Source organism: Empidonax traillii, unplaced genomic scaffold (assembly GCF_003031625.1).
Source record: "Empidonax traillii isolate 1590-97213 ecotype Southwest subspecies unplaced genomic scaffold, ASM303162v1 scaffold448:size1359114, whole genome shotgun sequence".
Classification (NCBI taxonomy): domain Eukaryota; kingdom Metazoa; phylum Chordata; class Aves; order Passeriformes; family Tyrannidae; genus Empidonax; species Empidonax traillii.
The window spans coordinates 30,857-41,930 of NW_020955641.1; the positions used below are offsets into that span (position 1 = coordinate 30,857).

General features: G+C 52.9%; 2 protein-coding genes across 2 annotated transcripts in view; both read left to right on the plus strand.

Moving 5' to 3' along the window:
- The window catches only part of LOC114062976, a 2,997-nt gene extending 2,423 nt beyond the window's left edge, over positions 1-574 (plus strand). Inside the window, exon 2 of the mRNA XM_027894950.1 lies at positions 7-574. Coding sequence (XP_027750751.1) covers positions 7-574 — 568 coding nt within the window. The remainder of the gene's footprint in view (positions 1-6) is intronic.
- A 1,242-nt stretch (positions 575-1,816) lies between these two features.
- On the plus strand, positions 1,817-8,378 carry NSFL1C (NSFL1 cofactor). Its single transcript, XM_027894992.1, has 9 exons — positions 1,817-1,953; positions 2,624-2,721; positions 3,308-3,382; positions 4,492-4,657; positions 4,978-5,070; positions 5,715-5,824; positions 6,254-6,391; positions 6,874-7,038; positions 7,998-8,378. Exons 1-9 carry the CDS (start codon positions 1,852-1,854, stop codon positions 8,158-8,160), a joined length of 1,110 nt encoding a protein of 369 aa, XP_027750793.1. The 5' UTR covers positions 1,817-1,851; the 3' UTR covers positions 8,161-8,378.
- Positions 8,379-11,074: the final 2,696 nt, after the last annotated feature.

The window sequence follows — 11,074 nt, forward strand, 5'->3', positions numbered from 1 at the left end:
GGACAGGACACCCTATGGTAGCAGAGCCAGGGATGTCAGACAGCAGGCGCTGCCTCTCTTCCCAGTTTCCCCCAGTGTCGATGTGAGCGCTAACCAGACGAGCCCCGTTGAGGTGAACAAGACCATGAAATTCACCTGCCACGTGAAGAGGTTTTACCCAGCAACTGTGGCTGTTTCCTGGCTGGAGAACGGGGTGAAGATAAAGGAGGAGAAGGACTCCCAGCCGCCGGTGTTCCAGCAGGGCTTGTTGGAGCTGAGGAGCCAGCTGGAGGTGCAAGCGACAGAAGAGAAGAATGGGTCCATGTTCACCTGCCTGGTGGTCCACGATGCTCAGGCCCCTGTCAACCAGTCAGCCATCCTGTGGATCGCCAGCCCGGACCAGCAGGGACTGAGCAAGGGGTCCCAGATATACAGTGGTGCGTCAGAGCTGCTGGGTGGGGTGCCTGCCAGGGTGGCTGTATGGTGTAACCCCCTGAGAAAGCTCAAAGTCCCAGAAAAGTCTCCTTGTGGGGGGATGGAATGCCTGTCTTTGAGCTCTGGTTGCTCACATCCTTTTTCCCCACTGCAGGTGTGAACTTTTCGTCCAGCCTCCTCCTCCTGTGGCTTGGCATGCTGCTGGAGAAGGGAATCCTCGGTGGGCTCCTCTTCTTTCTCTTCAAGCGCACAAAGAGGGAAGCTCTGGGGACACTGCCCTGTCCTGCTCCGTGTCAGTCCCCGGTTCCTCAAGGCGGGTCCCAGGGCTTGGCCACCACCAGCCATGTCATATGAACCTGGAAACAAACGCACCAGGATGCAGAGGCTGCCCTGGGTTGCTCTCTGCCGTCAGTCCTGGGCCCCTGGCCCTGCCTGTGGCCCATCTACCTGCCCTCCTTCAGGGCTCGGTGCTGCCCATCCCAGAACCTGGTGCCCGGTGCCTTGTGCTCAGCACTGCCCACCCTGGTCCCCCGCACCCAGTTACCGGTGCTTGATTCCCGGTACCCAGTTCCTGGAGCTCGGCACCCAGTGCTCAGTGCCCAGTTCCCAGTGCTCGGTGCTTGATTCCCAGGGCTCAGTGTAAGAAATAAATGAAACGGTTTTATTACAAGCAGGGTTTCCATGACTGCCTCATGATGAGGAGTTTGTGATCAGGGGTGTTCTGCAGTTGCCTGTGGCTGCAGTTCTGTTGCAGCCATGACCTGTTAATAGTTGTGATCATGTTACTGTTGCTTACTATTGCTGTATAAAGGCAAACCGAGCAGCCTGTAAGGCAATGAGACCAGCCAGAGTTCATTGCCAAGGGACCACGAGGCCGCGACAGGGAAACAATGTGATAGGTTGGTTAAAACAACCAATGGACTGGAAAAGTGTGAGCCCACCCTGAGAGACCCAATCGGGCTCAAGAAAAAGACCATATTGCCTTTTAAGGAAGAAAGGGAGCAGAGCTGAGCATGGGAGGAACGAGGGAGCAGTTATGCAAATCAAGAGACCTTAAAAAGAACTGCCCCCCCCCATCTCAGGTGTGCTCTCAGGCCCTGGCACGAGGCAGACCCGACCGCACTCAGCGCGCGCTGAAAATAAAGTTCTTTGTTTCACTTTATTTGGCCGTCTTCGAAATTTTAATTTGAGATATTTCTCACATCAGTGCCCAGTTCTCAGTGCCCGGTTCCCGGTGCTCAGTGCAGCCCATCCCTGTTCCCTATTCCCCGGTTCCCCGTTCCCGGCGCACCGGCTCCTCCCGTCCGCCAGGGGCCGCTGTGGACGGGCCGGGCCCCGCGCGGCTCCGCGGGTGTTTCCGGGGGGGCGGGTTCGGCGGCGCACGCCGGGGGCGGGGCGGGGCGGCCCGGCGGGGTTTGGGCGCTGCACCGCGGCAAGATGGCGGACAGGGAGGAGGCGCTGAGGGAGTTCGTGGCCGTGACCGGCGCCGAGGAGGAGCGGGCGCGGTTCTTCCTCGAGTCCGCGGGCTGGGACCTCCAGGTAGCTCCGCCGCCGCCCTCCACCCGCCCCGCCGCGGGGCAGCGCTGGGCCGCAGCTCGGTGTCCCGCGGGCTCGAGCCTCGTCCCCGCCCTTGCGAAGGGACCGTGGCCTGGCTGGGGCCGAGGCCCGTCCCGCTTGTCTCGTTGGTTTTCTCTCGCGCGGCGAGGTCCGGGGTGTGCCGGGTTTTGTGAGGGTTCTCCTGGAGTGCTGGCGAGGTTGTCGGCGCTGTGCTGGTGGTGCTGCCGGCTTTGACCCGAGCGCCCCCAAACCGAGGGGGAGCCCTCCACCACTCCGACCTGCCCCTGTGGTCCTCGAAGGATCGGGCTGTGTTAAACTCTGCTTGTGGGTGGCGCAAAAGCAGTTGTTTCAGAGCAGGAGTTTTGGCACGGCCCTTGTGCCAGCGCTGCAGGAGAAGGGCCCTGGCGTTCCCTGGCAGGGAAGGTGACATCCCTGCGGCAGCGAGTGCCCTGCCGTGACACAGCCAGACAGCAGAGCCTGCCAAGGCCCTGTCTTTGCCAGGACCTGTAACGGGGGAAGTCTTTGGTGAGAGGTGCCTTGAGAGGTCCAGCGTGGCAGAGGGTTCAGCTGAGATGTTTTTTGTGTGTGTTTCTGCCGTTCCTCTGGAGGGTTTGCCCCCATCCTGACGAGCTCTGCTGGTTTCCCTTTGCAGATTGCCCTCGCCAGTTTCTACGAGGACGGGGGTGATGAGGACATCCTGACCCTTCCCCAGCCCGCCCCCAGCTCCATATCCAGAGGCACTGGAGCCAGGTGAGGAGGGAGCTCCAGCTCCGTCCTGGAAACCTGGCAGTGGAAACTCTCTCTAAAAGCACTGATGTGTGTTAGTTTTCAGGAGTAGCTCTGTGTTCAGATTTGCTTCGCCTTGCTTGGCTCTCTAGAAGTTGTGAAAGCCTGAGCATTTGCACATCACCAGCACGGGTGTTGTTGCACAACTGAGCCAGAGATCAGTTAGGAAAAGTTGGCTCATTGCTCAGGAAAAACTTGATTTGTCTTTTGGGGTTAAAGACAGTCAGTTGGTGACACTTCCATTGGAGCAGACCATGTCTGTGCGGGAAGAACATTCTCTGATTTTGCGTGAGGCCTGAGCTGATCAAGTCAAATGTTTTATGAAAAGCAAAAGTGAGTTTTGCCTCACCAAATCCCTGCGAAATCAGGGAATGCTGCCCAGTTTCAAAGAGGAGTTGCTGGCTGTGTCTTGAAGGAAAAATGCTCTTGGGTCGGGCGTTGGTGAACAGAGTCCACCTTGCAGTCCACCTGTTTCAGTGTGGAATGTTTTCAGCTGGGAATGTTTTAGTTTGGGCCGTGTCCCAATGTTCCTCTTGCTGGATCTTTGCAGTGACCATCGAGTAACCTCGTTCAGAGACCTCGTGCACGCGCAGGAGGAGGATGATGAAGAGGAGGAGGGACAGCGGTAAGTTTCCAGCTGAAGACTCAAACCCTGGGTGTTAATCCTGGCCCTTTTGGGAGGACTTGCTGCTTGTGTGCAGTTTTTTTTAAGATCAGGTTTGTGTCTCTGTGACATTCCTGTAGTGAAGCATCTGGGGTTTGACAGGCGTCTGTCAGTGCAAAGCCTGTGCACAAGCAGATGCTCAGCTGTGTAAGCACCAGCTCTCAGCACTGAGAGAAAGCCTAAAGCAGGGTGTGGAAGAACAGAAAACAGCCCAGATCCTCATTTGTGTCCATAGAGAACGGAAATGTGGGAATAGTGCAGGGTTTGGTTTTCTGCTTGGGGTGCGTGGTTTTATTTTGGTTAGGGTTTTGGTTTTGGGTTGTTTCATTTGGGTTTTTTGAAGTGCTGCTTAAGGGTAATGTACTGGAGTGTGGAAGTGGAAAGAAAAACAGAAACATAGAATACTAATGGCAAAGTCTCCTGCGATGTCAGCTGTAAGTAGTTAAATACCCTTAAGGTTGACAGGCAAGGTAAATGGAATGGAACTGATGTCTCTGAAGGGGTGGCTCAGCCTGGGTGGACCATGGTCTGCAGGCAGCTGGGAGCTCGCTCTGTGTGTGTTACAAGCCATCTGGAAGCTAATAAACCCAATCTTCCAGAAGTGCTTAATTGCACTTCACTGGCTGTGCATCCATTGCTTCCAGTTGAAATCCATCCTTTGTGTGGCATGACCGTGTGCCTTCCCTCGGAATTCCAGATGGATGTTTCTCTGACGGGTCAGAGGCTTGCTGGAAGCCTTGTTCAGCCGGGTGATTCAGCTGGTACTGGTGTTTAAAGCTGGGCTTGTCCCTCTGGGCTGTTCCTCTTGCCAGGTCTGAGACTCGTGGCTGCTTTATTGCTATTGATCCACAGGTAATTTTACAGTAATTGACGTGAAAAGGAGGTCTCTGCAGTACAGGAGCTTGCACGTGGCTGCAGTGGGAGACACACTGGTGGTATCCAGTATTTGTGATTCCAAGGTGTTTCACTGAGCTGCACAAACACGAACCAAGTGAATCCTGGTGTCAGAGCGCTGGGTCCTGGAGAGGCAGCGGGTCCAGTCTGACCAGGAGCCGGGTGCTTTCCGTTAGGTTCTATGCCGGTGGCTCGGAGAGGAGTGGCCAGCAGATCGTGGGCCCTCCAAGGAAGAAGAGTCCCAACGAGCTGGTGGAGGATCTGTTCAAGGGAGCCAAGGAGCACGGCGCGGTGGCCGTCGATCGGACGACCAAGGGCGGTGGAGAGACGAGCAAACCGAAGGTGAGGAGGGCTGAGTTCTTCATTGTGTTCCCCGTTTCGGTTAAGGCTCCACCGTGCCAGCTGTTTGGCGCTGAGGAGTCCTGGAATTACCTCGACAGCCAGATCTGGACTCCTCTCTCAGTGCAGCTCCATTTGGTGTGTCGCAGTGGCAGGAGAAGCCGCTCTCCTTGTGCCGTATTTATGAACTTGCTGAAGCTGTCACTGTGCCTGCAGGGCTGATGCCACAGAGCCCCTGTTCATCCACAGGGGTGGTGGGGAAGGGGAGCAGCTCTCTTGGGTTTGTGTGGTTCTGTAACCCTTTGCCTGCCTCTCTCTTCCAGCCTTTTGCAGGGGGAGGGTATCGCCTTGGGGCTACTCCCGAGGAGGAGTCGGCTTACGTGGCAGGAGAGAGGAGGCAGAACTCTGCTCAGGATGTGAGTATGTCTGCATAAGTTTGTAGATGTCACCCAAGGGATTTCTTCTGCTCTAGCTACAGAGCTTGCCAGCCCTGAGAGTTACAAAGCTTGATAAAAATTCACAAGGACAGAAATACGGTAAATCCTGCTTCCTGTGGGATTTCCCTGTAGAAAATAATAGATGATTTGGTCTTGGGTAAGCAGTTTTCTGATGAACTTTTAATTAAGAATATGAGTGTTCCTTAGAAGTAAAATAATGTGCAGAGAGCACTGGGCAATTAACTTTCCTTTATCCACTGGAGAGCTGTGGAGCTGCCAGCATCAGTGTGAGGTTCCCTCGTGTTTGCTTTATGGCCAAACGTGCTTGTAGGCCGTGGTGGGAGCCTGGTTTAGGCTCCTCACCCAGCACACTCCTGGCTCTTCGGCCATATTTGCCTAAAAGGGGACTGTGGTTCCACCTTCTAGGAACTGACACCTGACCATTACATACACAGCCAGTGCTTTGGGATTTTTCCTTCAGCCCAGAGGGGCTGGAGTGTTTTCTGCACCTGGAAGTTCCTCTGCCCAGTAGGAACTTTTCATTTTGCATCGATTTTTTTGTTGTTGTTGTTGTCACCAAGATGGTCAGTGAGGCCAATTGTTGTTGTTTGGGGCTGCTGCAGGTGCACGTTGTACTGAAGCTCTGGAAGAGTGGATTCAGTCTGGATAGTGGAGAGCTGAGGAGCTACCAGGATCCCTCCAATGCCCAGTTCCTCGATGATATCCGGAGGGGGTACGTAGTGAGAGCTGCTTTCTGAAACAGAAGTGTTTCTGAAACAGAAGTGTTTCTGGGATCCAGGCTGCTGAATCCGTGGCATGTTTCACCTGAGCTTTCTTGTAAGAAATTAATTGCTCTTCATATGGAACCTTTGGTTCAGGTAAACAGGGAGCAGCTTTGGTTTGTGTGGGGCCTCGAGAGTGTGAAGTGAACAAACAGGTGTTCATATTTGGGGTGAGATTTCTGATGCATCACGTCACTCCAGGTGACAGGGAAAAGTAGCCTTTAATTTGTGTGTGTCAGTGGGGGAGGTGTGCATCTGCCCTGTTAATTAAGCAAGGGGCACACTGTGATTCCTTGAAATTCCAAAGGTCTGGGGCTCTTTCTCCACACTTTTCCTGCCTTGCTGCTTCGGGCAGCTGCCTCAGGACTCTGTCCTTGCAGGGAAGTCCCGGCTGAGCTGCGCAGGTTAGCACGGGGAGGACAGGTGAACCTGGATATGGAGGATCACCGGGATGAGGAGTATGTGAAACCTAAAAGTGTCTTCAAGGCTTTTACTGGAGAAGGACAGAAGCTGGGCAGGTGAGAAGACAGCGGTGCTGGTTTGCTCTGTGTGTGATGGGAGAGAGCCTTGCCAGGTGTAGCCTGCTGATTCATCTTTCTGAAGGAAAGGCACTGGGTGCCTGTGGGATGGGAGGTGTTCCTCTAAGGAAACGAGGCTCCCTGGCGTGTACTGTGAGGTGGCTCAGCCTCTCCCTGGCAGGAGGCAGGTCCCTGGTTTGGAAGCCCCCTCGGAGGGGGGTCCAAATCACGCTGCCCCTGTTCCCATGGGGTGTAGAGACCCGTGACGTGGTACCAAAGGAGATGGTAGAGGTGAACTTCTGGACAAGTTCCTGCTGATTGGCTGGCTAATAAATTCTCACTTCCAGCTTGTTTGGTGTCTCCTGTCTAGGGAGCCCTGGTAGTTGGGTCTGACAGGTGGTGAGCTGGCTGCCTGATCCTGGCTCCGTGCAGGCAGGTGAGTTTGGTTTTTAACAGCTCCCCTTGTGTCCCCCTGTTGCCAGCACCGTGCCCCAGGTGATGGGCACCAGCACACCAGCCCAGCAGGCAGAGAATGAAGCCAAAGCCAGTTCTGCCATCGCGATTGATGAGTCGGAGCCCGTCACCAACATCCAGATCCGGCTCGCCGACGGTGGGAGGCTGGTCCAGAAGTTTAACCACAGTCACAGGTATGAGCAGGGAACACCAGGAAGGCCTGCATGCCACTGCAGACTGGGCACAGGTGGAGCAGGTGATAAAAATCCTGGTTGCCTGCCAGAGGGAGCTCCAGGGATCCTTCTGTATAGATGAGTAGAATTATTGAGGGGGGTTTAAGGTGGTTGTTAACTGTTGGATAGGATTTGCTTTCCAAATAGGGGTAGATTACAGCCAGTGGTACCACACCTGGGAGGGTTAGTGTTATCAGCAACACTTTCCTTCATGTCACCTGTAGAAAACTGAATCTCTTCTAAGGGTTTTAGAAACTGTCAGATAATTAGGAACCTGTTCAGTTATTTTGCCTCAGTTCTAGACTTCTGTATGGGACTGTTCCCTGGGCTGATTGGAGCACGAAAGGATGTTCTTACCACAGTTCTGTTCACTTAGATGAGCAGAGCTGGCTTAGATACCCCACTGCTTCCTTAGACTGCTCTCCTAAAGTCCTTCCCACCTCCCTGATTTGAGGTTTGTATTCATTCCTCCAATTTCTATAAGAGTCAAGCCTAGGGCAAAAAGTTACAAAAGCCTTTGTCTATGATTGAGTTCAGGAAGTTGATCCCGTGTCACTGTGTGGCTGCTTGGGGAAGCCGAAATCCTCTGGGTTCTGCTGTGTATGACAAGCTCAGTCACTCAGAGCAGCAAGTGTCAAACAGTTCGTTAAATCTGTTCGTCATTAAGGGTTTGGAAGCTTTCAGTTTCGAATAACCTCCTGACAACACAGACAAAGAACACTGAGCTGAATCTGTAGCCCCTAAAGCAGCTGCTGTTATTTCACTAAACTGGAGCCCACAGAGGAGCAGGTTAAATCAGAATAGTCTGGCTGTGGCCTGTGACGTGAGCTGGGAAGCAAACGCAGCACAGGCTGCACACCTTTGTTGGAACCATTCAGTAACAGGATCACCCTTGCTGTGTGTTTGATCCCTCCGCACAGGATCCGTGACATCCGGCTCTTCATAGTAGATGCTCGGCCAGCGATGGCTGCCACCAGTTTCGTCCTCATGACCACCTTCCCCAACAAAGAGCTGACTGACGAGAACCAGACCCTGAAGGAAGCCAACCTGCTCAACGCTGTCATCGTCCAGCGGTTGACATAGAGGACCCCAGCTGTGGCCACACGCCCGGCGCGGCGCACGGGGCCCGTGCAGTGCCTCTCGGGCCCACACCCGCTCCTAGCTCTGGGTTCTTAGGTCTTGGTTGGACTTTTTTTCTCTTTAGTTGCATTTCCCATGGGGTTATTATTTTTTTTTTTTTTTGTGATGATGATCAGTGGACTTTAAAATAAATAAAACGAAACGAATCCGTTTTTAAAGGAGCTGCAGCCTATTGTGCCCCAGATTCTCCCAGGAGAGTTCAGTTACCTTTGTGGATTGAGTTACTGCACTCAGAGAGGTGGAAGGAGAGGGGGAAGGGAGCTCCAGGGAGCAGTTTCTGTCCGTTTACTGCTCACCACAGTCCTTTTGCTCTTCCCTCCAGGGGGACTGCTGCAAAATACTTTCTTTTTTTTCCCGGCACATTAAATATAAACTATCCGAGAATGGGTGATCTGATTGTCAGAGTAATGGTTACACTCCTGTAAAAGCCTTATGGGGGATGTCTTTGTGAAAGAGCTCAGTGTGGGGAGAACTCCCAACATCTGAGGTGCAAGGTTTAACACTTCCCAGGCTTTTCTGGAGAGAAAGCCCTGGCTTTCCTTCCCTCAAGCTGAACTCTTGGGGCGTTTTTTGCAGTCCCCACCTGCTCTGCCTGTGCTTTCCCTGGCAGGCCAGACTGGCTGCAGGTTTAATTTTGCTGTATTGCATTTCTCTGAGAAACCCTGCTGCTGACTTCTTCTTTCCAAGAAGGTACAAAGCTGAATCAGCTTGAAGTGACTGGAAGTAAAAGACAAAACAGAGTCTAACTGGAAAGCAAGTTGTATCCTAAGAGGTGAATTACTGAGACGATGACAACAGCTCAGGTGGGAAAACTCAAGGCTGTAGTACCTTTTGATGTATTTCCTTTCCTCTGCTGAGGACTAACATAGCTGAACACTTGGAGTTCTCCAGCTTTGGTCTGTTCTCTTTGTGTTTTGGGCTCAGGTCTCCGTATCTCTCTCTCCTTTGAACAGAATCCTGTGGGTCAATTCCTTATGCCCAGACACGAGGCACAGGTAGCGCTGCTGTAGCGTCACGTGCGCGAGTTGCTGTGGAAAACTCCGCTGCTTCTGTCCCCATCCTGGGCTTGCAAGCAGAGCCCAGAGCTGAGCTGGGAGCAGGGTCCCTGGGAGAGGCCACGCTGCTGCCCTGCCGAGGGCTGGAGCTCTCCCTCCCCATCCCGAGCCCAGTGCTGTGAGTCCACCCTTCCCCAGCACTGGGAAGCTTCCAGATCCTCACCTTGGTGCGAGCTCAGGGTGCAGGGAAGGGGCTGGCAGGTTGGGCAGGTTCAGCGTGAGGAACTGGCTTGGCTGCCTGCAGTAATGAACCAGCGGGAGCAGAGAGCAGCCCTCGGCAAGGGCATTCTTACAGCAGTTTCTCGACTGAGAGCTGAATTAACTCGCATTTTTCTTTACTGACTGGACGTAACAATGTGCGTAACAACCGATTTGTAAATTATTGTGGAAATTGCCATTAAAAGCCCGCAAAACAGGAAAAGCAGCGTTTGACCCTTTCTAACAGTGCCTGCCATCTGGCCTCGGGTTTTGGATGATGTTTGTGAGAGTGTCTCATCTTCGGGTTGCTCTGTGAGCGGGCATCCCATGCTGAGCTGTCTTCAGCTAAATGAGGTTCAACCTCTCAGCAGCATTTTTAATGATTTATTTTTTTATGACAGGTGAGCTTGGGGTTCACCTGCCTGCATCACTTGCTGGTGTTTGTTATGACCAGTGAGTAACCTGTGAGAACTGAGAACAGGGGATTTCCCTCGGAGCTAAACGGAGTCACAGCTGCCTTGTGAGAAGTTACTCAGAGGAGTTCTTCTACCCTGATCTTCACACGTGTCATTCTAGGGACTTGGGACAACGTTTTCTGGAATGCTGGATAGGATGCAGAGCACAGGTGGCCGGCTGGCGTCTGTGGTCTTTGGATGAACAGGCCACACTGGTGCCCACAAATTCAGGGAGTGTTGGCAGCCAGGCAGCAACTCCTCCCGCTGCTGATCCCAAGGCTTTGCTGTGCAGGTTCTGCTCACTGATGGGAACTTTCACATCCAAGTTTGCTGCCAGCTCTCTCCTTGCCGGTGGGAGGGAAAGGGGATAAATCCAGAGGCTCAGGGGCGTTCCTTTGCCAGGAAGAGGGAATTTTCCCTGGAGCCGGAGGGTGGCAGTGCTGCAGAGAAGCCGCTCTCCTTTGAAGTCACGCTAATTAATGGGGAAGGGGTAACACACCAGAACAGAAAAAGGGGATGGTGAAAAGACACTCCTTGATTTGGTAAAAAAAAAAAAAAAAAAATCCCCTTCCTTGTCACTTGTGCAGCCCCATCCCTGGAAATGTTCACGACCAGGCTGGATGGGGCTTGAAACAACCTGGTCTAGTGGAAGGTGTCCCTGCCCAGGGCAGGGGTTTGGAACAAGATGAGCTTTAAGGTCCCTTCCAAGCTGAACCAGTCCTTGATTCCACGATTCTATTTGGTGGTGTGCCCTTGCAGTACTTAAATCCTTATTTCTGATACTCCTGTAGTTTTTGATAGTTGTTACTGCGTTTATTTGACTTTCCCTCTAGTAAAATCTCTTTGTCATTCCATTTCTGTGTTCTAACAGTTATAGGCTGAGATTGGGCTTTTCTAAAACTGGCATTTTTGCTCACAAAGAAGTGTCTTTGTTCTCCTTTTCCTGGAGAAGTAGTTCCCTGCAAAATTTCCTTTTTTTTTCCTCAGATCATTCCCCCACGAGGAAGTTGTTCCTGTATTCCTGGCCCTTCACACCCCATTGTTAAGACTGCTCCTCATCTCATGTGAAAACTCACTTCTTTTCAATTTTCAGGACTGTGCTGTCCTATCTGGAGCTCGTGTCTTTTGCTGTATCTGACTGTTTTTCTC

Excerpts from the sequence above, each read along its gene's own strand:
- NSFL1C (XM_027894992.1), top strand. The coding sequence starts at position 1,852 with ATGGCGGACAGGGAGGAGGCGCTGAGGGAGTTCGTGGCCGTGACCGGC. Across the intron at positions 2,722-3,307 it reads TCCAGAGGCACTGGAGCCAG|TGACCATCGAGTAACCTCGT; the intron begins GTGAGGAGGGAG and ends GGATCTTTGCAG. Across the intron at positions 4,658-4,977 it reads GAGAGACGAGCAAACCGAAG|CCTTTTGCAGGGGGAGGGTA; the intron begins GTGAGGAGGGCT and ends TCTCTCTTCCAG.